The 27,018-nt window shown below is 50.7% G+C and overlaps 1 protein-coding gene across 3 annotated transcripts in view; it reads right to left on the minus strand.

The window, feature by feature from the left end:
- Nucleotides 1-13,964: 13,964 nt before the first annotated feature.
- The window catches only part of mep1ba (meprin A subunit beta a), a 75,862-nt gene continuing 62,808 nt past the window's right edge, over nucleotides 13,965-27,018 (minus strand). For all 3 annotated transcript variants that reach the window (XM_059977096.1, XM_059977107.1, XM_059977115.1), the window contains 2 exons: nucleotides 17,417-17,621; nucleotides 13,965-14,201 (listed from right to left, as the gene is read on the minus strand). In XM_059977096.1, coding sequence (XP_059833079.1) covers nucleotides 14,190-14,201; nucleotides 17,417-17,621 — 217 coding nt within the window. In that variant the 3' untranslated portion in view covers nucleotides 13,965-14,189. The remainder of the gene's footprint in view (nucleotides 14,202-17,416; nucleotides 17,622-27,018) is intronic.

Genomic DNA, 27,018 nt, shown 5'->3' on the forward strand with positions numbered 1-27,018 from the left:
TGGAGACTGAAGGCTCTGTGACTGTCCCAGAGCTGGAGACGGAAGGCTCTGTGTCTGTCCCGGAGTTTGAGACTGAAATTTCTGTGTCTGTCCCAGAGTTGGTAACTGAAGGCTCTGTGTTCCAGAGCTGGAGACTGAAGGCTCTGTGTCTGTCCCGGAGTTGGAGACTGAAGGCTCTGTTTCTGTCCCGGAGTTGGAGACTGAAGGCTCTGTGTCTGTCCCAGAGCTGCAGACTGAGGGGTCTGTGTCTGTACCAGAGCTGGAAACTGACGGCTCTGTGTCTGCCCCGGAGTTGGAGTCTGAAGGCTCTGTGTCTGTCCCGGAGTTTGAGACTGAAATTTCTGTGTCTGTCCCAGAGTTGGTGACTGAAGGCTCTGTGTTCCAGAGCTGGAGACTGAAGGCTCTGTGTCTGCACCGGAGTTGGAGTCTGAAGGCTCTGTGTCTGTCCCGGAGTTGGAGACTGAAGGCTCTGTGTCTGTCCCAGAGCTGCAGACGGAAGGCTCTGTGTCTGTCCCGGAGTTTGAGACTGAAGTTTCTGTGTCTGTCCCAGAGTTGGAGACTGAAGGCTCTGTGTTCCAGAGCTGGAGACTGAAGGGTCTGTGTCTGTCCCGGAGTTGGAGACTGAAGGCTCTGTGTCTTTCCCAGAGCTGCAGACTGAGGGGTCTGTGTCTGTACCAGAGCTGGAAACTGACGGCTCTGTGTCTGCCCCGGAGTTGGAGACTGAAGGCTCTGCATCTGTCCCGGATTTGGAGACTGAAGGCTCTGTGACTGTCCCAGAGCTGGAGACGGAAGGCTCTGTGTCTGTCCCGGAGTTTGAGACTGAAATTTCTGTGTCTGTCCCAGAGTTGGAGACTGAAGGCTCTGTGTCTGTCCCGGAGCTGCAGAATGAGGGGTCTGTGTCTGTACCAGAGCTGGAAACTGACGGCTCTGTGTCTGTCCCGGAGTTGGAGTCTGAAGGCTCTGTGTCTGTCCCGGAGTTGGAGACTGGAGGCTCTGTGTCTGCCCCGGAGTTGGAGACTGGAGGCTGTGTGTCTGTCCCAGAGCTGGAGACTGATTGGTCTGTGTCTGTCCCAGAGCTGGAGACAGAAGGCTCTGTGTCTGTCCCGGAGTTTGAGACTGAAATTTCTGTGTCTGTCCCAGAGTTGGTGACTGAAGGCTCTGTGTTCCAGAGCTGGAGACTGAGGGGTCTGTGTCTGTACCAGAGCTGGAAACTGACGGCTCTGTGTCTGCCCCGGAGTTGGAGACTGAAGGCTCTGTGTCTGCCCCGGAGTTGGAGACTGAAGGCTCTGTGTCTGTCCCAGAGCTGGAGACGGAAGGCTCTGTGTCTGTCCCGGAGTTTGAGACTGAAGTTTCTGTGTCTGTCCCAGAGTTGGAGACTGAAGGCTCTGTGTTCCAGAGCTGGAGACTGAAGGGTCTGTGTCTGTCCCGGAGTTGGAGACTGAAGGCTCTGTGTCTGTCCCAGAGCTGCAGACTGAGGGGTCTGTGTCTGTACCAGAGCTGGAAACTGATGGCTCTGTGTCTGCCCCGGAGTTGGAGTCTGAAGGCTCTGTGTCTGTCCCGGAGTTGGAGACTGAAGGCTCTGTGTCTGTCCCGCAGCTGGAGACTGAAGGCTCTGTGACTGTCCCAGAGCTGGAGACAGAAGGCTCTGTGTCTGTCCCGGAGTTTGAGACTGAAATTTCTGTGTCTGTCCCAGAGTTGGTGACTGAAGGCTCTGTGTTCCAGAGCTGGAGACTGAAGGCTCTGTGTCTGTCCCGGAGTTGGAGACTGAACGCTCTGTGTCTGTCCCGGAGCTGCAGACTAAGTTGTCTGTGTCTGTACCAGAGCTGGAAACTGACGGCTCTGTGTCTGCCCCGGAGTTGGAGTCTGAAGGCTCTGTGTCTGTCCCGGAGTTGGAGACTGAAGGCTCTGTTTCTGTCCCGGAGTTGGAGACTGAAGGCTCTGTGTCTGTCCCGGAGCTGCAGACTGAGGGGTCTGTGTCTGTACCAGAGCTGGAAACTGATGGCTCTGTGTCTGCCCCGGAGTTGGAGTCTGAAGGCTCTGTGTCTGTCCCGGAGTTGGAGACTGAAGGCTCTGTGTCTGTCCCGCAGCTGGAGACAGAAGGCTCTGTGTCTGTCCCGGAGTTTGAGACTGAAATTTCTGTGTCTGTCCCAGAGTTGGTGACTGAAGGCTCTGTGTTCCAGAGCTGGAGACTGAAGGCTCTGTGTCTGTCCCGGAGTTGGAGACTGAAGGCTCTGTTTCTGTCCCGGAGTTGGAGACTGAAGGCTCTGTGTCTGTCCCGGAGCTGCGGACTGAGTTGTCTGTGTCTGTACCAGAGCTGGAAACTGACGGCTCTGTGTCTGCCCCGGAGTTGGAGTCTGAAGGCTCTGTGTCTGTCCCGGAGTTGGAGACTGAAGGCTCTGTGTCTGCCCCGGAGTTGGAGACTGAAGGCTCTGTGTCTGTCCCAGAGCTGGAGACTGAAGGCTCTGTGTCTGTCCCCGAGCTGCAGACTGAGTTGTCTGTGTCTGTACCAGAGCTGGAAACTGACGGCTCTGTGTCTGCCCCGGAGTTGGAGTCTGAAGGCTCTGTGTCTGTCCCGGAGTTGGAGACTGAAGGCTCTGTGTCTGCCCCGGAGTTGGAGACTGAAGGCTCTGTGTCTGTCCCAGAGCTGGAGACGGAAGGCTCTGTGTTCCAGAGCTGGAGACTGAAGGGTCTGTGTCTGTCCCAGAGTTGGTGACTGAAGGCTCTGTGTTCCAGAGCTGGAGACTGAAGGCTCTGTGTCTGTCCCGGAGTTGGAGACTGAAGGCTCTGTTTCTGTCCCGGAGTTGGAGACTGAAGGCTCTGTGTCTGTCCCGGAGCTGCAGACTGAGTTGTCTGTGTCTGTACCAGAGCTGGAAACTGACGGCTCTGTGTCTGCCCCGGAGTTGGAGTCTGAAGGCTCTGTGTCTGTCCCGGAGTTGGAGACTGAAGGCTCTGTGTCTGCCCCGGAGTTGGAGACTGAAGGCTCTGTGTCTGTCCCAGAGCTGGAGACGGAAGGCTCTGTGTCTGTCCCGGAGTTTGAGACTGAAGTTTCGGTGTCTGTCCCAGAGTTGGAGACTGAAGGCTCTGTCTTCCAGTTCTGGAGACTGAAGGGTCTGTGTCTGTCCCGGAGTTGGAGACTGAAGGCTCTGTGTCTGTCCCAGAGCTGGAGTCTGAAGGCTCTGTGTCTGTCCCGGAGTTGGAGACTGAAGGCTCTGTGTCTGTCCCGGAGCTGCAGACTGAGGGGTCTGTGTCTGTACCAGAGCTGGAAACTGACGGCTCTGTGTCTGCCCCGGAGTTGGAGTCTGAAGGCTCTGTGTCTGTCCCGGAGTTGGAGACTGAAGGCTCTGTGTCTGCACCGGAGTTGGTGACTGAAGGCTCTGTGTCTGTCCCAGAGCTCCAGACGGAAGGCTCTGTGTCTGTCCCGGAGTTTGAGACTGAAGTTTCTGTGTCTGTCCCAGAGTTGGAGACTGAAGGCTCTGTGTTCCAGAGCTGTAGACTGAAGGGTCTGTGTCTGTCCCGGAGTTGGAGACTGAAGGCTCTGTGTCTCTCCCAGAGCTGCAGACTGAGGGGTCTGTGTCTGTACCAGAGCTGGAAACTGACGGCTCTGTGTCTGCCCCGGAGTTGGAGTCTGAAGGCTCTGTGTCTGTCCCGGAGTTGGAGACTGAAGGCTCTGTGTCTGCCCCGGAGTTGGAGACTGAAGGCTCTGTGTCTGTCCCAGAGCTGGAGACTGAGGGGTGTGTTTCTGTCCCAGAGCTGGAGACTTAAGTCTCTGTGTTGTCCCGGAGTTGGAGACTGAAAGCTCTGTGTCTGTCCCAGAGTTGGAGACTGAAGGCTCTGTGTTCCAGAGCTGGAGACTGAAGGCTCTGTGTCTGTCCCGGAGTTGGAGACTGAAGGCTCTGTTTCTGTCCCGGAGTTTGAGACTGAAGTTTCTGTGTCTGTCCCAGATTTGGAGACTGACGGCTCTGCGTCTGTCCCGGATTTGGAGACTGAAGGCTCTGTGTCTGTCCCGCAGCTGGAGACTGAAGGCTCAGTGACTGTCCCAGAGCTGGAGACAGAAGGCTCTGTGTCTGTCCCCGAGTTTGAGACTGAAATTTCTGTGTCTGTCCCAGAGTTGGAGACTGATTGGTCTGTGTCTGTCCCAGAGCTGGAGACTGACGGCTCTGCGTCTGTCCCGGATTTGGAGACTGAAGGCTCTGTGTCTGTCCCGCAGCTGGAGACTGAAGGCTCTGTGACTGTCCCAGAGCTGGAGATGGAAGGCTCTGTGTCTGTCCCGGAGTTTGAGACTGAAATTTCTGTGTCTGTCCCAGAGTTGGTGACTGACGGCTCTGCGTCTGTCCCGGATTTGGAGACTGAAGGCTCTGTGTCTGTCCCGCAGCTGGAGACTGAAGGCTCTGTGTCTGTCCCGCAGCTGGAGACTGAAGGCTCTGTGACTGTCCCAGAGCTGGAGATGGAAGGCTCTGTGTCTGTCCCGGAGTTTGAGACTGAAATTTCTGTGTCTGTCCCAGAGTTGGTGACTGAAGGCTCTGTGTTCCAGAGCTGGAGACTGAAGGCTCTGTGTCTGTCCCGGAGTTGGAGACTGAAGGCTCTGTGTCTGTCCCGGAGCTGCAGACTGAGGGGTCTGTGTCTGTACCAGAGCTGGAAACTGACGGCTCTGTGTCTGTCCCGGAGTTTGAGACTGAAATTTCTGTGTCTGTCCCAGAGTTGGTGACTGAAGGCTCTGTGTTCCAGAGTTGGTGACTGAAGGCTCTGTGTTCCAGAGCTGGAGACTGAAGGCTCTGTGTCTGTCCCGGAGTTGGAGACTGAAAGCTCCGTGTCTGCCCCGGAGTTGGAGACTGAAGGCTCTGTGTCTGCCCCGGCGTTGGAGACTGAAGGCTCTGTGTCTGTCCCAGAGCTGCAGACTGAGGGGTCTGTGTCTGACCCGGAGTTGGAGACTGGAGGCTGTGTGTCTGTCCCAGAGCTGGAGACTGATTGGTCTGTGTCTGTCCCAGAGCTGGAGACTGACGGCTCTGCGTCTGTCCCGGATTTGGAGACTGAAGGCTCTGTGTCTGTCCCGCAGCTGGAGACTGAAGGCTCTGTGTCTGTCCCGGAGCTGCAGACTGAGGGGTCTGTGTCTGTACCAGAGCTGGAAACTGACGGCTCTGTGTCTGCCCCGGAGTTGGAGTCTGAAGGCTCTGTGTCTGTCCCGGAGTTGGAGACTGAAGGCTCTGTGTCTGCCCCGGAGTTGGAGACTGAAGGCTCTGTGTCTGTCCCAGAGCTGCAGACGGAAGGCTCTGTGTCTGTCCCGGAGTTTGAGACTGAAGTTTCTGTGTCTGTCCCAGAGTTAGAGACTGAAGGCTCTGTGTTCCAGAGCTGGAGACTGAAGGGTCTGTGTCTGTCCCGGAGTTGGAGACTGAAGGCTCTGTGTCTGTCCCAGAGCTGCAGACTGAGGGGTCTGTGTCTGTACCAGAGCTGGAAACTGAAGGCTCTGTGTCTGTCCCGGAGTTGGAGACTGAAAGCTCTGTGTCTGCCCCGGAGCTGGAGACTGAAGGCTCTGTGACTGTCCCAGAGCTGGAGACGGAAGGCTCTGTGTCTGTCCCGGAGTTTGAGACTGAAATTTCTGTGTCTGTCCCAGAGTTGGTGACTGAAGGCTCTGTGTTCCAGAGCTGGAGACTGAAGGCTCTGTGTCTGTCCCGGAGTTGGAGACTGAAGGCTCTGTTTCTGTCCCGGAGTTGGAGACTGAAGGCTCTGTGTCTGTCCCGGAGCTGCAGACTGAGGGGTCTGTGTCTGTACCAGAGCTGGAAACTGACGGCTCTGTGTCTGTCCCGGAGTTTGAGACTGAAATTTCTGTGTCTGTCCCAGAGTTGGTGACTGAAGGCTCTGTGTTCCAGAGTTGGTGACTGAAGGCTCTGTGTTCCAGAGCTGGAGACTGAAGGCTCTGTATCTGCCCCGGAGTTGGAGACTGAAGGCTCTGTGTCTGTCCCAGAGCTGGAGACGGAAGGGTCTGTGTCTGTCCCGGAGTTTGAGACTGAAGTTTCCGTGTCTGTCCCAGAGTTGGAGACTGAAAGCTCTGTGTTCCAGAGCTGGAGACTGAAGGGTCTGTGTCTGTCCCGGAGTTGGAGACTGAAGGCTCTGTGTCTGTCCCAGAGCTGCAGACTGAGGGGTCTGTGTCTGTACCCGAGCTGGAAACTGACGGCTCTGTCTCTGCCCCGGAGTTGGAGTCTGAAGGCTCTGTGTCTGTCCCGGAGTTGGAGACTGAAAGCTCTGTGTCTGCCCCGGAGTTGGAGACTGAAGGCTCTGTGTCTGCCCCGGCGTTGGAGTCTGAAGGCTCTGTGTCTGTCCCAGAGCTGGAGACTGAGGGGTGTGTTTCTGTCCCAGAGCTGGAAACTGACGGCTCTGTGTCTGTCCCGGAGTTGGAGACTGGAGGCTGTGTGTCTGTCCCAGAGCTGGAGAGTGATTGGTCTGTGTCTGTCCCAGAGCTGGAGACTGAAGGCTCTGCGTCTGTCCCGGATTTGGAGACTGAAGGCTCTGTGTCTGTCCCGCAGCTGGAGACTGAAGGCTCTGTGACTGTCCCAGAGCTGGAGACGGAATGCTCTGTGTCTGTCCCGGAGTTTGAGACTGAAATTTCTGTGTCTGTCCCAGAGTTGGAGACTGAAGGCTCTGTTTCTGTCCCGGAGTTGGAGACTGAAGGCTCTGTGTCTGTCCCGGAGCTGCAGACTGAGGGGTCTGTGTCTGTACCAGAGCTGGAAACTGACGGCTCTGTGTCTGCCCCGGAGTTGGAGTCTGAAGGCTCTGTGTCTGTCCTGGAGTTGGAGACTGAAGGCTCTGTGTCTGCCCCAGAGTTGGAGACTGAAGGCTCTGTGTCTGTCCCAGTGCTGGAGACGGAAGGCTCTGTGTCTGTCCCGGAGTTTGAGACTGAAGTTTCTGTGTCTGTCCCAGAGTTGGAGACTGAAGGCTCTGTGTTCCAGAGCTGGAGACTGAAGGGTCTGTGTCTGTCCCGGAGTTGGAGACTGAAGGCTCTGTGTCTGTCCAAGAGCTGCAGACTGAGGGGTCTGTGTCTGACCCGGAGTTGGAGACTGGAGGCTGTGTGTCTGTCCCAGAGCTGGAGACTGATTGGTCTGTGTCTGTCCCAGAGCTGGAGACTGACGGCTCTGCGTCTGTCCCGGATTTGGAGACTGAAGGCTCTGTGTCTGTCCCGGAGCTGCAGACTGAGGGGTCTGTGTCTGTACCAGAGCTGGAAACTGACGGCTCTGTGTCTGCCCCGGAGTTGGAGTCTGAAGGCTCTGTGTCTGTCCCGGAGTTGGAGACTGAAGGCTCTGTGTCTGCCCCGGAGTTGGAGACTGAAGGCTCTGTGTCTGTCCCAGAGCTGGAGACGGAAGGCTCTGTGTCTGTCCCGGAGTTTGAGACTGAAGTTTCTGTGTCTGTCCCAGAGTTGGAGACTGAAGGCTCTGTGTTCCAGAGCTGGAGACTGAAGGGTCTGTGTCTGTCCCAGAGCTGGAGACTGAAGGGTCTGTGTCTGTCCCGGAGTTGGAGACTGAAGGCTCTGTGTCTGTCCCAGAGCTGCAGACTGAGGGGTCTGTGTCTGACCCGGAGTTGGAGACTGGAGGCTGTGTGTCTGTCCCAGAGCTGGAGACTGATTGGTCTGTGTCTGTCCCAGAGCTGGAGACTGACGGCTCTGCGTCTGTCCCGGATTTGGAGACTGAAGGCTCTGTGTCTGTCCCGCAGCTGGAGACTGAAGGCTCTGTTTCTGTCCCGGAGTTGGAGACTGAAGGCTCTGTGTCTGTCCCGGAGCTGCAGACTGAGGGGTCTGTGTCTGTACCAGAGCTGGAAACTGACGGCTCTGTGTCTGCCCCGGAGTTGGAGTCTGAAGGCTCTGTGTCTGTCCCGGAGTTGGAGACTGAAGGCTCTGTGTCTGCCCCGGAGTTGGAGACTGCAGGCTCTGTGTCTGTCCCAGAGCTGGAGACGGAAGGCTCTGTGTCTGTCCCGGAGTTTGAGACTGAAGTTTCTGTGTCTGTCCCAGAGTTGGAGACTGAAGGCTCTGTGTTCCAGAGCTGGAGACTGAAGGGTCTGTGTCTGTCCCGGAGTTGGAGACTGAAGGCTCTGTGTCTGTCCCGGAGTTGGAGACTGAAGGCTCTGTGTCTGTCCCAGAGCTGGAGACTGACGGCTCTGCGTCTGTCCCGGATTTGGAGACTGAAGGCTCTGTTTCTGTCCCGGAGTTGGAGACTGAAGGCTCTGTGTCTGTCCCGGAGCTGCAGACTGAGGGGTCTGTGTCTGTACCAGAGCTGGAAACTGACGGCTCTGTGTCTGCCCCGGAGTTGGAGTCTGAAGGCTCTGTGTCTGTCCCGGAGTTGGAGACTGAAGGCTCTGTGTCTGCCCCGGAGTTGGAGACTGAAGGCTCTGTGTCTGTCCCAGAGCTGGAGACGGAAGGCTCTGTGTCTGTCCCAGAGCTGGAGACTGAAGGGTCTGTGTCTGTCCCGGAGTTGGAGACTGAATGCTCTGTGTCTGTCCCAGAGCTGCAGACTGAGGGGTCTGTGTCTGACCCGGAGTTGGAGACTGGAGGCTGTGTGTCTGTCCCAGAGCTGGAGACTGATTGGTCTGTGTCTGTCCCAGAGCTGGAGACTGACGGCTCTGCGTCTGTCCCGGATTTGGAGACTGAAGGCTCTGTGTCTGTCCCGCAGCTGGAGACTGAAGGCTCTGTTTCTGTCCCGGAGTTGGAGACTGAAGGCTCTGTGTCTGTCCCGGAGCTGCAGACTGAGGGGTCTGTGTCTGTACCAGAGCTGGAAACTGACGGCTCTGTGTCTGCCCCGGAGTTGGAGTCTGAAGGCTCTGTGTCTGTCCCGGAGTTGGAGACTGAAGGCTCTGTGTCTGCCCCGGAGTTGGAGACTGAAGGCTCTGTGTCTGTCCCAGAGCTGGAGACGGAAGGCTCTGTGTCTGTCCCGGAGTTTGAGACTGAAGTTTCTGTGTCTGTCCCAGAGTTGGAGACTGAAGGCTCTGTGTTCCAGAGCTGGAGACTGAAGGGTCTGTGTCTGTCCCAGAGCTGGAGACTGAAGGGTCTGTGTCTGTCCCGGAGTTGGAGACTGAAGGCTCTGTGTCTGTCCCAGAGCTGCAGACTGAGGGGTCTGTGTCTGACCCGGAGTTGGAGACTGAAGGCTCTGTGTCTGTCCCAGAGCTGGAGACTGACGGCTCTGCGTCTGTCCCGGAGTTGGAGTCTGAAGGCTCTGTGTCTGTCCCGGAGTTGGAGACTGAAGGCTCTGTGTCTGCCCCGGAGTTGGAGACTGAAGGCTCTGTGTCTGTCCCAGAGCTGGAGACGGAAGGCTCTGTGTCTGTCCCAGAGCTGGAGACTGAAGGGTCTGTGTCTGTCCCGGAGTTGGAGACTGAATGCTCTGTGTCTGTCCCAGAGCTGCAGACTGAGGGGTCTGTGTCTGACCCGGAGTTGGAGACTGGAGGCTGTGTGTCTGTCCCAGAGCTGGAGACTGATTGGTCTGTGTCTGTCCCAGAGCTGGAGACTGACGGCTCTGCGTCTGTCCCGGATTTGGAGACTGAAGGCTCTGTGTCTGTCCCGCAGCTGGAGACTGAAGGCTCTGTTTCTGTCCCGGAGTTGGAGACTGAAGGCTCTGTGTCTGTCCCGGAGCTGCAGACTGAGGGGTCTGTGTCTGTACCAGAGCTGGAAACTGACGGCTCTGTGTCTGCCCCGGAGTTGGAGTCTGAAGGCTCTGTGTCTGTCCCGGAGTTGGAGACTGAAGGCTCTGTGTCTGCCCCGGAGTTGGAGACTGAAGGCTCTGTGTCTGTCCCAGAGCTGGAGACGGAAGGCTCTGTGTCTGTCCCGGAGTTTGAGACTGAAGTTTCTGTGTCTGTCCCAGAGTTGGAGACTGAAGGCTCTGTGTTCCAGAGCTGGAGACTGAAGGGTCTGTGTCTGTCCCAGAGCTGGAGACTGAAGGGTCTGTGTCTGTCCCGGAGTTGGAGACTGAAGGCTCTGTGTCTGTCCCAGAGCTGCAGACTGAGGGGTCTGTGTCTGACCCGGAGTTGGAGACTGGAGGCTGTGTGTCTGTCCCAGAGCTGGAGACTGATTGGTCTGTGTCTGTCCCAGAGCTGGAGACTGACGGCTCTGCGTCTGTCCCGGATTTGGAGACTGAAGGCTCTGTGTCTGTCCCGCAGCTGGAGACTGAAGGCTCTGTTTCTGTCCCGGAGTTGGAGACTGAAGGCTCTGTGTCTGTCCCGGAGCTGCAGACTGAGGGGTCTGTGTCTGTACCAGAGCTGGAAACTGACGGCTCTGTGTCTGCCCCGGAGTTGGAGTCTGAAGGCTCTGTGTCTGTCCCGGAGTTGGAGACTGAAGGCTCTGTGTCTGCCCCGGAGTTGGAGACTGAAGGCTCTGTGTCTGTCCCGGAGTTGGAGACTGAAGGCTCTGTGTTCCAGAGCTGGAGACTGAAGGGTCTGTGTCTGTCCCGGAGTTGGAGACTGAAGGCTCTGTGTCTGTCCCGGAGTTGGAGACTGAAGGCTCTGTTTCTGTCCCGGAGTTGGAGACTGAAGGCTCTGTGTCTGTCCCAGAGCTGGAGACTGACGGCTCTGCGTCTGTCCCGGATTTGGAGACTGAAGGCTCTGTGTCTGTCCCGCAGCTGGAGACTGAAGGCTCTGTGTTCCAGAGCTGGAGACTGAAGGCTCTGTGTCTGTCCCGGAGTTGGAGACTGAAGGCTCTGTTTCTGTCCCGGAGTTGGAGACTGAAGGCTCTGTGTCTGTCCCGGAGCTGCAGACTGAGGGGTCTGTGTCTGTACCAGAGCTGGAAACTGACGGCTCTGTGTCTGCCCCGGAGTTGGAGTCTGAAGGCTCTGTGTCTGTCCCGGAGTTGGAGACTGAAGGCTCTGTGTCTGCCCCTGAGTTGGAGACTGAAGGCTCTGTGTCTGTCCCAGAGCTGGAGACGGAAGGCTCTGTGTCTGTCCCGGAGTTTGAGACTGAAGTTTCTGTGTCTGTCCCAGAGTTGGAGACTGAAGGCTCTGTGTTCCAGAGCTGGAGACTGAAGGGTCTGTGTCTGTCCCGGAGTTGGAGACTGAAGGCTCTGTGTCTGTCCCGGAGTTGGAGACTGAAGGCTCTGTTTCTGTCCCGGAGTTGGAGACTGAAGGCTCTGTGTCTGTCCCAGAGCTGCAGACTGAGTGGTCTGTGTCTGTACCAGAGCTGGAAACTGACGGCTCTGTGTCTGTCCTGGAGTTGGAGTCTGAAGGCTCTGTGTCTGTCCCGGAGTTGGAGACTGGAGGCTCTGTTTCTGACCCGGAGTTGGAGACTGGAGGCTGTGTGTCTGTCCCAGAGCTGGAGACTGATTGGTCTGTGTCTGTCCTGGAACTGGAGACTGAAGGCTAAGCGTCTATCCCGGAGTTGGAGATTGGAGGCTCTGTGTCTGTCCCGGAGTTGGAGACTGAAGGCGCTGTGTCTGTCCCGGAGTACGAGACTGAAGGCTCTGTGTCTGTCCCGGAGTTGGAGACTGAAGGCTCTGTGTTCCAGAGCTGGAGACTGAAGGCTCTGTGTTCCAGAGCTGGAGACTGAAGGCTCTGTGTCTGACCCAGAGTTGGAGACTGAAGGCTCTGTGTCTGTCTCGGTGTTCGAGACTGAAGGCTCTGTGTCTGTCCCAGAGCTGGAGACTGAAGGCTCTCTGTCTGTCTCGATGTTTGAAACTGACGCTTTGTGTCTGTCCCGGAGTAGGAGACTGAAGGCTTTGTGTCTGTCCCGGAGTTGGAGACTGAAGGCTCTGTGTCTGTCTCGGTGTTTGAAACTGACGCTTTGTGTCTGTCCCGGAGCTGGAGACTGAAGGCTCTGTTTCTGTTCCGGAGTTGGAGGAATGCCCAGGTGTGTGGATTGATGGGATGGAGGGAAGAGTCTTCTTTTGCTGGTTTGTTGCATTCTGTATTTTTCTGCTGAGCGTTGTGTGCCTGCTACATTGGTGCTGGAATGTGTGACCAGACTCGGTGGCAGCCCCTGGCACATCCTTGTGTTGTACTGATTGTTAATGTAAGCAATTCTTTTTGCCGTATGTTTCCATATACTTGGGATAAATAAATCTGAATCTGACATATAGGTGATGTGTGGCCAAGACAAGGGAGATTGCAGCTGCTGGTTTCTTGAGCAACACAAGAGGAACTCAGTAGGTTGAACATCATCTAAGGGGGCAAAGGACCAGGCACTGGGATGTGCAGTCGTCCAGCCAGAGGATGCAGTCTATAGCTGCTGATGGGTTCAGTAAGTGCAGTGGCTGCAAATGACTTCTTTAACTCGTTCTATATAGTTCGTAACAACCATTCCATAAGGACAGAAGACTAAGAGATTGAAGCAGAATTAGGCCATCCGGCTCATTTATTCTGCTCTGCCATTAGATCATACTGATTTACTCTCCATCTCACATTATTCTCCTGCTTTCTCCCTGTAATCTTTGATGCCCTTACTAATCGAGAACCTAACTTTAAATATACCTAATGTCATGGCCTTCACAGCCAAAACGGATCTACAGATTCATCACCTTCAGGCTGAAGAACATCTTCCTCATCTCTGTTCTAATGGGATTTTCTGGACTTTTGTACTCTGGTCTTAGTCTCTCCCACTATCAGAAGTATCCTCTCCACATCCACTCTCTCCAAGTCTTTCAATATTTACTAGGTTTCAATGAGGATTCTCCCCCCCCCCCCCACTACTCCCCACATTCTTCTAAGCTCTGGTGAGTATCGGCCCAAAGTCATCAAACAGTCCTTGTGCCTTAACCCTTTCAGTCCTGAAATCACTTTTGAAAATCTCTTCTCCTATGCCAACACATCCCTTCTTCGAACCAGAATTAGGTTTTATATCACCAGCATATATCATGCAATTTGTTATGTGGTAGCAGTAAATTGCAATGCATAATAAGTTTTAAAAGTATAAATTGCAATAAGAAATATATTTAAAGTAATTAAATAAGTAGTGCAACAAAAGGCAAAAAAAGAGGAAAAAATATTGAGGCACATGGGTTCATTGTCCGTGGAGAAATCTGATGGAGGTAGGGGAGGAGCTGTAACAAAAACAGTGAGAGTGTGTCTTCTGGCTCCTGTATCTCCAGCAATGAGAAGAGAGCTTGTCCTGGGTGAATGGGGCCTTTAATGATGTATGCCACCTTTTTGAGGCATTGCCTTTTGAAGACATCCTCTAACTGCAATTTCTTGTAATCATGGGCAGAGTAGTTGCCATACCAAGCTACGATGCATCTGTAAAAATTGGTGAGGGTCAAGCTGAACTTGCCATTGAGGAGTTTCGGTAGGGTTTCACCAGATTGGTTCCAGGAATGGTGGGTTTATTATATGAATGAAATTACTAATCTGGGACGGGCCTCTATAAATTAGAAGATTGAGTGGATATCTTGTTGGCATTTACAAAATTCTTGCAGGGCAGATGCAGGGAAGAAATTTCCCCTGGCTGAGGAGTCTGACAATAGGCAATAGGTGCAGGAGTAGGCCATTCGGCCCTTCGAGCCAGCACCACCATTCAATGTGATCATGGCTGATCATCCACAATCAGTACCCCGTTCCTGCCTTCTCTCATCTGGGACCAGGGGCGCAGCCTGAAGTTAAGTGGTAGGCTGTTTAGGCTGAGATGAGGAGAATTTCCATCAGGCAGGGTATGGTGAATGTTGGAAGTCTTCCCCCTCCCCATCGAATGACTGTGAAGCCTCCATTACCTGCATCAGAGCAGAGGTCAATGTCAATAACAGAGGGAGTGGACACAGATGGAATCTAAGGATATGGTGATATACAGCACTGAGATATGTCAGTAATGATCTTGATGACAAAGTAGGTTCAAAGGAGTGGATTTCCTACTCTTGCACCTGATTCGTCTATCCTCATTCTCGAGTCACTGTTAAATTCACTGCTGACACTGATAAAACCATTTTCAATTTTAAATTCTATCACATAACTACAAGTGATTAAATGGCACCTCTATCTAATTCATGATAATCCTGCAGTCACAAACCAACCTTGTTATATGATTGTTTTGCAGTCATTTTTATTTAACATTTTCATGCAATGCTGTACATTTAATGTTCAAACACCATCGATGGTTACAATCAGCTCCTTTGGTACAATTTTTAACTAGAAGTCACATATTTGTAAAGCTAAATCACAATTCACAAATCTGTCCAGTTCGATTTGGATTTCTGCTGAAATGTCCTTGCTTGGAGTTTCCTGTCCCTTTTCCATGATTAGAGCCTTTCAAAATGCGGTCTGTCAGAAAAACAATGCAACAATTTTGACATTGGAAATTGATAATGTTATGAGTATAGTTACAAGCAATGCAATTGAGTCTTCATAAGCATTTCCCTTAATGGATCTATTGGCAAATGCATAGCCCAGGTTGGAGCTGGACTTCACAGACAAGTAGATCCTGCTCACCCAGTTGGGCTGAATTCTCAGATTACAGCTGGAGCTGGATGGACTCTACTTGGAAAGTGCACCACCTCACTGGGATCTGAAAGCCAAGGTGTCCCAAATTGTTCCCAGGTTTCTGATTGTTTAGAAATAGTGATGGCTTGGCAACTGTCTCGCTCACTTTTCTGAATTGTGAAAAATGGATGACATTTGTGCAGGTGGTACAGCCACTGGCTCATGGCTCCAGAGACGTGAGTTTGAGTCTGGCCTCGGTTCCTGTCTGTGTGGAGTCTGCACATTCCCCCTGAGATCGTGATTTTCCTCTGGGTGCTCTCGTTTCCTCCGGCCTCTCTGACATGTGCAGGTTGGTGGGTGAATTTGATCAGAAACACGATGCCTGAGCAAGTGGTGGACTCACCGTGTTTAAGAAGCATGGTGTGCAACAAACCAAAAACAGGTCAGCGGGATTAGAACATGGAAATCTACAGCACATTACAGGCCCTTCAGCCCACAATGTTGTGCCGACCATGTAACCTACTCTACAGACTGCCTAGAATGTCCCGAGTGCATAGCCCTCTATTTTTCTAAGCTCCATGTACTAAGAGTCTCTTAAAAGGTCCTATTGTATTCACCTCTATCACTTCACTGGCAGGGCATTCCATGCACCCACCACTATGTGGAAGAACTCACCTCTGACATCCCTCTTGTACCTACTTTCAAGCACTTAAAATCTTGCCCCTCATGTCAGCTATTTCAGCCCTGGGAAAAAGCCTCTGGCTATCCACACAATCAATGCCTCTCATCATCTTATACACCTCTATCAGATCACCTCTCATCCTCTGTCGCTCGAAGGAGAAAAGGCCAAGATCACTCAACCTATAAAGCATGCTCTCCAATCCAGGCAACATCCTTATAAATCTCCTCTGCACTCTCTGTAGTATCCACATCCTTCCTGTAGTGAGGTGACCAGAACTGAACACAGTACTCCAAGTGGGGTCTAACTACAAGTCTTGTATAGCTGTAACCTTGCCTCACAGCTCTTGAACTCAATCCCACAGTTGATGAAGGCCAACACACCATATGCTTTAACAACACTGTCAACCTGTGCAGCAGCTTTGAGTGTTCTATGGACATGGACCCAAGGAGCTTGCTGATCCTCCACACTGCCAAGAGTCTTACTGAAGACAGAATATTATATACTTTCTTCACATTTGACTGACCAAAATTAATCACCTCACACTTACCTGGATTGAAGTCCATCTGCCACTTCTCAACCAGTGCTGCATCCTATCAATGTCCCGCTGTAATCTCTGACAACCCTCCAGACTACCCACGACACCCCCAACTTTTGTGTCATCAGCAAACTTACTAACCCACGCTTCTACTTCCTCCTCCAGATCATTTATAAAAATCACAAAGAGGAGGGGTCCCAGAACAGATCCCTGCAGAACATCACTGGTCACTGACCTCCATGCAGAATACGAATCATTTACAACCACCCTTTGCATCTGTGGGCAAGCTAATTCTGGGTCCACAAAGCAAGGTCTCCATGGATCTCGTGCTTCATTACTTTCTGAATGAGCCTCGCATGGGAAACCTTATCAAATGTCTTACTGAAATCCATGTACACTATCTTCATCAGTGAGCTTTGTTACATCCTCAAAGTATGCACTCAGATTCGTAAGGCATGACCTGCCCTTGACAAAGCCATGTTGACTATCTCTGATCAGACTACATGTCTCCAAATGCTCATAAATCCTGCCTGTCAGGATCTTCTCCAACAGCTTGCCCACCAGTGAAGACAGACTAATCGGTCTATAATTTTATGGGTTACTCCTACTCCCTTTCTTGAACAAGGGAAAAACATTTGCAACCTTCCAAATCTCTGGTACTTCTCCCGTCCCTATTGATGATTCAAAGACCATCGCAAGAGACTCAACAATCTCCTCCCTTGCTTCCCACAGTAGCCTGAGTATATCTCGTCCTGTCCCAGTGACTTATCCGACTTCATACCTTGCAAAAGCTCAAGCACGTCCTCTTTCTTAATGTCTATACAGTCAAGCATTTCAGTCTGCTGTAATTCATACCCACAATTGCCAAGGTCCTCTTCACTGGTGCATACTGAAGCAAAGTGTTCATTAAGTTACTCCACTACCTCCTCCGGCTCCTTGCACTTTTCCATTCTCATTCCTGATTGGTCCTATTCTCACATGGTCCTATCCCTCTCCTGTGCTATGGTAAAGGAGATAGAATTGTGATCAGTACCTCCAAAATGCCCTCCCACCAAGAGATCTGACACCTGACCAGGTTCATTTTCCAATACCAGATCAAGTACAGCCTCTCCTCTAGTTGGCTTATCTATATGTTGCATTCGGAAACCTCTCTGAACACATCTAACAAACTCCACCCCATCTAAACCCTGTGCTCTAAGGAGATGCATGTCAATATTAGGATAGTTAAAATCACTCATCACAACAATCCTGTTATAATTGCTCCGGTCCAGGATCTGCCTCCCTATCTGTTCCTTAATGTCTCTGTTACTACTGGGGCAGTCTAGGAAAAAACACCCATTAGAGTTATTGCTCCTTCCTGTTTCTGATTTTCACCCACAATGACTCAGTAGACAATCCCGCCATGACTTCCTTCTTTTCTGCAGCTGTGATACTCTCCCTAATTAGCAGTCCCACTCCCCAACTTTTTTGCCTCCTTCCCTATCCTTTTTGAAACATCTAAAGCCCGTCATACTCAGCAGCCATTCCTGCCCCTGTGTCATCCAAGTCTCTGTAATGGCCACAACATTCATCCACGTATTGATCTACACTTTCAGTTCATCCTCCTTGCTTATAAATCTAGTGTCCATGCTGGTCAGCACCAGTAATGGTGGTTCAATTCCCGCTGCTGTTTGCAGGGAGTTTGTACGTTCTCATTGCTGGTGCTGTAAAGCATTACTCTAGCCACTACGCTACCACGCCATCCCAGTGAACATTGACTTCCAATGGTTACAGAGAGAAAAAAATAAATATGGGGGATCTGCACAACTTGCTTTTGACAAATCAGTTTTGAATACTCACATTGGCTAAACCGACTTCCTTGTCAGACTTGATCATTTCCTCCCAGTACTTCTTCCTCATGCAGTATGCAGTGAGCAGTGTGATCAGCAGCATGCCCAGGAAGATGACTACAGATGAAGTCACAGCAATTACAACAGTATCTTGTTGTTCACTGAGGTTTTCACAGTATCTGCCCGAATACCACCAATTATCACCTGTTCGACACCTGTAAAACAGTCAGATGTAGGTCTATTTGGCCAAACTGGTTGACATTGTTTATATTACTCACCTATTGAAAGTATCCTGACTTGTTACATGATGGTTTGGTCCAGCAATTCCATGGCGAAAGAATGCAAGAAGCTGCAGAGAGTAGTGGACTCTGCCCAAAATATAACGGGTACACCCCTCCTCGCTGCAATAGTATCTACAGGAGGTACTGCCTCAAAAAAGGCACAAAGATTTCCACCATCTGGGCAATGAATTACCATCCAGCATGATGTACAGAAGCCTGAAGTCCACATCACCAGGCTCAAGAACATCTACAGTACATCCCTTTAACCTGCACAACCCTAGTTGCTACCTCAGTATTGCAACACTAAGACTACTTTACACTAAAATGGATGTTGCTTTGCTTTGTGCTAATTGTGGTTTATTGCAAAAAGTGCCTAAAATTTATTTTTTTCTTGTGAATGCTGCCTATCTAATGCTATGTGCTCATGAGGCTGCTGGAAGTAAGTTTTTGTCATTGCATCTGTGCATGTGCAGTATAGACTTGTACATATGCAATAAACTTGATTTTGACTTTGAAGGTTGAGCATAGAACATTGAACAGTACAGTACAAGCCCCACGACCCATAATGTTGTACTGACCTTTTAAACTACTCCAGGATCAATCTAACCCTTCCCTCCCACATGGCCCTCCAGTTTTCTCTTGTGTCACAAATGTATCTGCTTCCACCACCATCTCTGGTAGCACTTCCCTCCTCTCACCACTCTGTGTAAAACAAACCTACCTCTGATATCCTCCCTATACTCTCCACCAATCACCTTCAAATTATGTCCTCTTTATTAGCTATTTCCACCCTGGGAAAAAAAGTGCTGGCTGTCCACCCTATCTATGCCTCTATCATCTTATAGACCAGTAACCTTCAGGTTCGGCTGGTGGCGATAGTCGAGGGGAAGATAGTATCTGGCACTGCCAAATTTGTGAAATCTCATTTGTGTGGATGCTGCGTGATGTTTTCCCCTGTTACAAATCAGTACAGGTAGTCCCTGAGTTACGATTGGCCGACTTACGGACAGCTCGTACTTACGAACCGAGGAAGGAGAAAGCCGTCCACCATCTTAAGTCAGATCGCAATGCCGTCCGCCATTTTCAGTTGGATCGTGATGCCGTCTGCTATTTTAAGTCATTGCCGTTGACACTGTGTTGAGTGTTTAACTTTGTATTTGGCTTAAATTTTTCTTAGTAAGTGTTATGATCCCAGCCCCCTCCTTTGTGAGAATCGCAAGAGCACCCGTTGAAGGGGGGGGTCAGTAGACCCAGTCGGAGAGAGAGAGAGAGAGAGAGAGAGAGAGAGACGTGCCAAATTGCAGGTACCACCAGCGATACAGAATAAAGACAACAGCGACTATTGTCTCATGGAGACCACGTGAAAAGCCCTCGGGCAAGGTGGGCTGGTTGAGAGAGAGATTGCATCATCCCAACCTGATTGACACCTGTGACCCCGTGGGGAAGTATAAAGGAGAGTCTCAGGGGGACAGCCCCTCAGACGCACCAAGAAGACCCGAGAGTGTCCCGCAGCAGCGGGAAGCCATTCTGAAGGAAGCCACGTGCGTTAGATTCCGGGATTGGAATCTGTGGCTGGAATCACAGGAAACCGCTTTTAACTAACAGGGGGAGAGGAAACCAACGCTCCCCCGATTTCACAGAAGATTCATCGAGACTTGGCAAGTTCTTTCTCTTCTCCCCAATCTCTCTCTCGGTCGCCCCACGTGAAACCCAGCGATTTTCAAAGGGCTGAGGCCTGCAGCCTTCTGAGTGACTTTTATATTTCCAACGGACAATCTATTAACCCCTAGACATCAGCAGAGCTCACTTCTTAATGATGATTATTACTATACCCACTCTTTAGATTGAGTGTTGACGATGTGCACTATCTGAATGTATGTATTAACCCTACTTTTGTGTCCCTTTACGAATAAAAAGTTTGAAAATAGTGACAACAGACTTCAACAGACCTCTCTATCTTTGCTGGTAAGTTATCCAGTTACAGGATACGTAACAATTGGGTTGCTCGTCCGTGATTTGACACCAAATTGGGAAGCCAGTGAATCGGGCTCCTAAATCAAAAACGTATCTGGTTATGCGGGTAGCCAGACGGGAAACCAGCAAAGATGGACGTGGGTGAATTTATGGAAAACCCGACGGTGGGGGCGCTAGAGGCGGCCACCAAATCAGATTTGTTAAATTTGGAGAAGGGGTTGAACCTCACAGAAGTGAGGTCGTCCATGAAAAAGCGGGAGGTACGAAGGGCCATAACTCAGTATTACGTTGGGAAGAATGTGTTTGAAGATGAGGTATTGGAAGATATCCCTGACAAAGTACCATGAAGTGGGACAGTTCAGTTAGAGGTGGAGAAATTAAAGTTGGAACGTGAACTTAAGTTAAAAGAGCTGGAAGTGGCGGAGAGAGAGCTGTGAACGAGAGCAGTTTAAATCTGGCCAGTTTTGATTTGGCCGAGACGTCTTTGCCGACCCTGTGCCACGAGGGTTCCGAGGGTGGTAAGACGAAGAGTAGTAAAGTGAAAGGGGGTAAGGGAGAGGAGATAGATCTGCCTTTAGCGAAGAGAAAGGTCCTAAAGGTAGGAAATAAAGATGAGAAACAGATAAAGCTGTTAAAAGGTCCAGAGGTGGACATGGATGATCTGTCTGGTTTGGCAGAATTGTTTGAAGAACTTGAGAGTTCTAAAGGTGTTACCGATAATGAGAGGAGGGCAGTCCTAGATGGAAAGGATACCCTTGCCTCGAAGGAGTCTGCTGAAAAGGCCGAGGAGGTTGTTTCAGCTCGCAGGGTTGCGCCTTCCCCGGGTGGGAGCCGCCCAGAGAGTAACTGGGAGGATCGGGGGAAGTTAGAATTTGAAAAGGTACGGGTGTTGAAAGCCTGGAAGAGGCCAATGTCCCGTTTGAGAGTGTCCGAGATGGGGATGCCCGAGGGGCTGAACCTAGTAACAGAGCTCAGAAGAAGTCTGAGGTATCTGACCCAGTGGAACGGGGCGGCCGTCCTTGTGGGTCAGATGGACTCGGTTCAGTGGGAAAAGGGTTAACCTTGGTAACCGGGAAAAGTGTGAGCTCCCCGGCGTCTGTACTCGAAGGAGTGGTCATCGGTTCAGTGGGAAAAGGGTTAACCTTGGTAACCGGGGAAAGTGTGAGCTCCCTGATGCACCATCAATAACTCACACTGAGACGTAAGGCGAGATATCGGCTTTTATTGACTGGAAGAAGGAACCATGAGTGAGTGTCCATCATACTATGTCCTGGAGACTGAGGCCGAGCGTCAGGCCTCAGATCGCCTTTATACAGGGGCCTGTGGGAGGAGCCACAGGAGCAGTCAGCAGGGGGCGTGTCCAGACAGGCACATAGTTCACCACACTCCCCAGCGTCTGTACTCGAAGGAGTGGTCAAAGTTAATGCAGAATTTAAGAATGGGGGGGGTGAGGATTGTTGGCGAAGGAAATGAAAAGTCTGTAGTTTCCAAATCGAAGGAAGAAATCTTAAACCCGGCAGATCGCTCACAGAGTGAGCCGGGGAATAACGGGGCCTCCCACTCTATTGTTATGCCAGGATGGGGGTGAAGAGGCCGCCTTCGCCATGCTACTCAAGCGAAGAGTTAGAATCAAACACCAATAGCCCGAAGGGTACTGATAAAAAGGCCAGCTACCTGGGTAAAATCAAAGAGTTGGGTGGAAATGGTCTAAGTCTGGGACATGGGGTTGCTAAAATAACCCCGATGAGCGGGGCAGGCGGGAGTTCACCACACCAAACTACTCAAGTTTTTCACGGGGGGGCTCGCCGGAAAAGAGGCGACGGTTAATGGGGATGCCATTGTTAGACAGCCAAGCAGGTTGAACAGGGTTTTGCCAAAGCCTGTGAATAATAAAGACAGCCCTTTGTAGACCTACCGGTTAAGTTAAACGACTGAAACGATTAGTATTCGCGTAAACTTTTGTAAATGCACCTAAGCTAAGGTCACACCTCCTTAGTTTTGTTACTTAGAAAAAAAAATTAAATCGGTGGTTATTGAATTGAAGTCTGATGTACGGTTCGCAATGTTAAGATATTAAAGAAAGGGACACTGTAATCGTTAACTATTTAGATACTGACGTGAATGTATAACGGTAGTATTTTGTGAAAAGAAAAACGTGTGTATTGTGTTAGATCCAAAACTCCGGTAAGACTGTGGACCACTTCGTTTTAACCACTGGTAAAACGTCTTTTAAGAGGGGAGGTGTTATGATCCCAGCCCCCTCCTTTGTGAGAATCGCAAGAGCACCCGTTGAAGGGGGGTGGGGTCAGTAGACCCAGTCGGAGAGAGAGAGAGAGAGAGAGAGAGAGACGTGCCAAATTGCAGGTACCACCAGCGATACAGAATAAAGACAACAGCGACTATTGTCTCATGGAGATCACGTGAAAAGCCCTCGGGCAAGGTGGGCTGGTTGAGAGAGAGATTGCATCATCCCAACCTGATTGACACCTGTGACCCCGTGGGGAAGTATAAAGGAGAGTCTCAGGGGGACAGCCCCCTCAGACGCACCAAGAAGAGATGAGAGAGTGTTCCCGCAGTAGCGGGAAGCCATTCTGAAGGAAGCCACGTGCGTTAGATTCCGGGATTGGAATCTGTGGCTGGAATCACAGGAAACACTTTTAACTAACATCGGGGAGAGGAAACCAACGCACCCCCGATTTCACGGAAGATTCATCAAGACTCGGCAAGTTCTTTCTCTTCTCCCCCAATCTCTCTCTCTCTCGGTCGCCCCACGTGAAACCCAGCGATTTTCAAAGGGCTGAGGCCTGCAGCCTTCTGAGTGACTTTTATATTTCCAACGGACAATCTATTAACCCCTAGACATCAGCAGAGCTCACTTCTTAATGATGATTATTACTATACCCACTCTTTAGATTGAGTGTTGACGATGTGCACTATCTGAATGTATGTATTAACCCTACTTTTGTGTCCCTTTACGAATAAAAAGTTTGAAAATAGTGACAACAGACTTCAACAGACCTCTCTATCTTTGCTGGTAAGTTATCCAGTTACAGGATACGTAACAATTGGGTTGCTCGTCCGTGATTTGACACCAAATTGGGAAGCCAGTGAATCGGGCTCCTAAATCAAAAACGTATCTGGTTATGCGGGTAGCCAGACGGGAAACCAGCAAAGATGGACGTGGGTGAATTTATGGAAAACCCGACGGTGGGGGCGCTAGAGGCGGCCACCAAATCAGATTTGTTAAATTTGGAGAAGGGGTTGAACCTCACAGAAGTGAGGTCGTCCATGAAAAAGCGGGAGGTACGAAGGGCCATAACTCAGTATTACGTTGGGAAGAATGTGTTTGAAGATGAGGTATTGGAAGATATCCCTGACAAAGTACCATGAAGTGGGACAGTTCAGTTAGAGGTGGAGAAATTAAAGTTGGAACGTGAACTTAAGTTAAAAGAGCTGGAAGTGGCGGAGAGAGAGCTGTGAACGAGAGCAGTTTAAATCTGGCCAGTTTTGATTTGGCCGAGACGTCTTTGCCGACCCTGTGCCACGAGGGTTCCGAGGGTGGTAAGACGAAGAGTAGTAAAGTGAAAGGGGGTAAGGGAGAGGAGATAGATCTGCCTTTAGCGAAGAGAAAGGTCCTAAAGGTAGGAAATAAAGATGAGAAACAGATAAAGCTGTTAAAAGGTCCAGAGGTGGACATGGATGATCTGTCTGGTTTGGCAGAATTGTTTGAAGAACTTGAGAGTTCTAAAGGTGTTACCGATAATGAGAGGAGGGCAGTCCTAGATGGAAAGGATACCCTTGCCTCGAAGGAGTCTGCTGAAAAGGCCGAGGAGGTTGTTTCAGCTCGCAGGGTTGTGCCTTCCCCGGGTGGGAGCCGCCCAGAGAGTAACTGGGAGGATCGGGGGAAGTTAGAATTTGAAAAGGTACGGGTGTTGAAAGCCTGGAAGAGGCCAATGTCCCGTTTGAGAGTGTCCGAGATGGGGATGCCCGAGGGGCTGAACCTAGTAACAGAGCTCAGAAGAAGTCTGAGGTATCTGACCCAGTGGAACGGGGCGGCCGTCCTTGTGGGTCAGATGGACTCGGTTCAGTGGGAAAAGGGTTAACCTTGGTAACCGGGAAAAGTGTGAGCTCCCCGGCGTCTGTACTCGAAGGAGTGGTCATCGGTTCAGTGGGAAAAGGGTTAACCTTGGTAACCGGGGAAAGTGTGAGCTCCCTGATGCACCATCAATAACTCACACTGAGACGTAAGGCGAGATATCGGCTTTTATTGACTGGAAGAAGGAACCATGAGTGAGTGTCCATCATACTATGTCCTGGAGACTGAGGCCGAGCGTCAGGCCTCAGATCGCCTTTATACAGGGGCCTGTGGGAGGAGCCACAGGAGCAGTCAGCAGGGGGCGTGTCCAGACAGGCACATAGTTCACCACACTCCCCAGCGTCTGTACTCGAAGGAGTGGTCAAAGTTAATGCAGAATTTAAGAATGGGGGGGGTGAGGATTGTTGGCGAAGGAAATGAAAAGTCTGTAGTTTCCAAATCGAAGGAAGAAATCTTAAACCCGGCAGATCGCTCACAGAGTGAGCCGGGGAATAACGGGGCCTCCCACTCTATTGTTATGCCAGGATGGGGGTGAAGAGGCCGCCTTCGCCATGCTACTCAAGCGAAGAGTTAGAATCAAACACCAATAGCCCGAAGGGTACTGATAAAAAGGCCAGCTACCTGGGTAAAATCAAAGAGTTGGGTGGAAATGGTCTAAGTCTGGGACATGGGGTTGCTAAAATAACCCCGATGAGCGGGGCAGGCGGGAGTTCACCACACCAAACTACTCAAGTTTTTCACGGGGGGGCTCGCCGGAAAAGAGGCGACGGTTAATGGGGATGCCATTGTTAGACAGCCAAGCAGGTTGAACAGGGTTTTGCCAAAGCCTGTGAATAATAAAGACAGCCCTTTGTAGACCTACCGGTTAAGTTAAACGACTGAAACGATTAGTATTCGCGTAAACTTTTGTAAATGCACCTAAGCTAAGGTCACACCTCCTTAGTTTTGTTACTTAGAAAAAAAAATTAAATCGGTGGTTATTGAATTGAAGTCTGATGTACGGTTCGCAATGTTAAGATATTAAAGAAAGGGACACTGTAATCGTTAACTATTTAGATACTGACGTGAATGTATAACGGTAGTATTTTGTGAAAAGAAAAACGTGTGTATTGTGTTAGATCCAAAACTCCGGTAAGACTGTGGACCACTTCGTTTTAACCACTGGTAAAACGTCTTTTAAGAGGGGAGGTGTTATGATCCCAGCCCCCTCCTTTGTGAGAATCGCAAGAGCACCCGTTGAAGGGGGGTGGGGTCAGTAGACCCAGTCGGAGAGAGAGAGAGAGAGAGAGAGAGAGAGACGTGCCAAATTGCAGGTACCACCAGCGATACAGAATAAAGACAACAGCGACTATTGTCTCATGGAGATCACGTGAAAAGCCCTCGGGCAAGGTGGGCTGGTTGAGAGAGAGATTGCATCATCCCAACCTGATTGACACCTGTGACCCCGTGGGGAAGTATAAAGGAGAGTCTCAGGGGGACAGCCCCCTCAGACGCACCAAGAAGAGATGAGAGAGTGTTCCCGCAGTAGCGGGAAGCCATTCTGAAGGAAGCCACGTGCGTTAGATTCCGGGATTGGAATCTGTGGCTGGAATCACAGGAAACACTTTTAACTAACATCGGGGAGAGGAAACCAACGCACCCCCGATTTCACGGAAGATTCATCAAGACTCGGCAAGTTCTTTCTCTTCTCCCCCAATCTCTCTCTCTCTCGGTCGCCCCACATGAAACCCAGCGATTTTCAAAGGGCTGAGGCCTGCAGCCTTCTGAGTGACTTTTATATTTCCAACGGACAATCTATTAACCCCTAGACAACAGCAGAGCTCACTTCTTAATGATGATTATTAATATACCCGCGCTTTAGATTGAATGTTGATGATGTGCCCTATCTGAATGTATGTATTAACCCTACTTTTGTGTCCCTTTACGAATAAAACGTTTGAAAATAGTGACAACAGACTTCAACAGACCTCTCTATCTTTGCTGGTAAGTTATCCAGTTACGGGATACGTAACAGTAAGATTCACCCTGACCCTGCCCCCCCCCCCCCCCATTCAGGTCGGCTGGTGCCGCAGTGAGATCAGTGCCGGGCTCGAGAATGGAGGGTCCTGAGTTCGATCCAGTGACAGACTGCTGCCGTGCCGCGTTGATGTCAATGCAGTGACTCCCGTACCATCTGTGCTGGGTTGGTGTTGAGCTTGCAACTTGACCTCGTACAAAAAAACACTGCCACTTTCAGTTTAAATTCCCACACGGAATATTGTGGAGGATCAAACCCAGCACAGCCCCCACTTGTCTCAATTAACCTGTCTCAGTGTGGTGGTCCTCAGGACCCTACGGACCTCGGGACCCACCGCCCGCAGTGTTTCTGTTCCATTGATGGAAAGCGATTGTGATTAAAAATAAAGTAGAAATAATAAAGCATTTGGAATGAGGTGAAACGTCATCAGTCATTGGAAAAGTGTTAAGCTACAGTCAGTCAACGATCGGAACAATTTTAAAGGATGACGGATAAAGTGAGAATAATGGGGTATGTGAAAGGCCCTGCCCTGATGAAAGCTACAATTATTACTAAGCAACGCAATGGTTTAATTATTGGAATACATGTGTTTCTTAAGTGTTTTATGTGCATAGAAAGGTAAAATATATACTATATACTAAGACAAACTTTTGACTAACTGATGCTAAATAATACTAGATGTACTTGTTCTGACTTACGTACAAATTTGACTTAAAGACGGACTCAGGAAAGGAACTCATACGTAACCCAGGGACTGCCTGTACCACAAAATAATGAACAGTACAGAATATGCAATTAAACAACAGAGCTTTATGATTCTTAACTTGACTATAGGGTTAACAGAGAAAACAAAAAGGGAAAATGTGCTCATTTTAATAAAAGTCTAATGTGCCTGTTGGAGCTCACGATTTTCCCATCCATTCATTCTCCATCAATTTTCCCCGGGTGTCGTCGACTCCTGACCCCATTCCAGGTCCACTCTGCCCAGCCGTCCACGACCTCTCTGTTCTCTCTCCATCTTCTGCTGAACAGAAGCCCACAAATACCTCGCTCTCGGGCAGACACGAAGGAAATAACCTCCCCTCAATGGACGCCGCACACTCCAAAGCCCCCGTTATCTCTAGTCATAACCCAAACACTGCTGCTGCAGAGAAACCATTACATTAGCAGTGAAACCTTTGCCAGGGCATTACACTCTCCCCCACCCCACCAAATTTAGTCATGTCCTCATGACTTTGAGATGA

The sequence above is a fragment of the Hypanus sabinus genome, chromosome 1 (assembly GCF_030144855.1).
Source record: "Hypanus sabinus isolate sHypSab1 chromosome 1, sHypSab1.hap1, whole genome shotgun sequence".
NCBI lineage: Eukaryota > Metazoa > Chordata > Chondrichthyes > Myliobatiformes > Dasyatidae > Hypanus > Hypanus sabinus.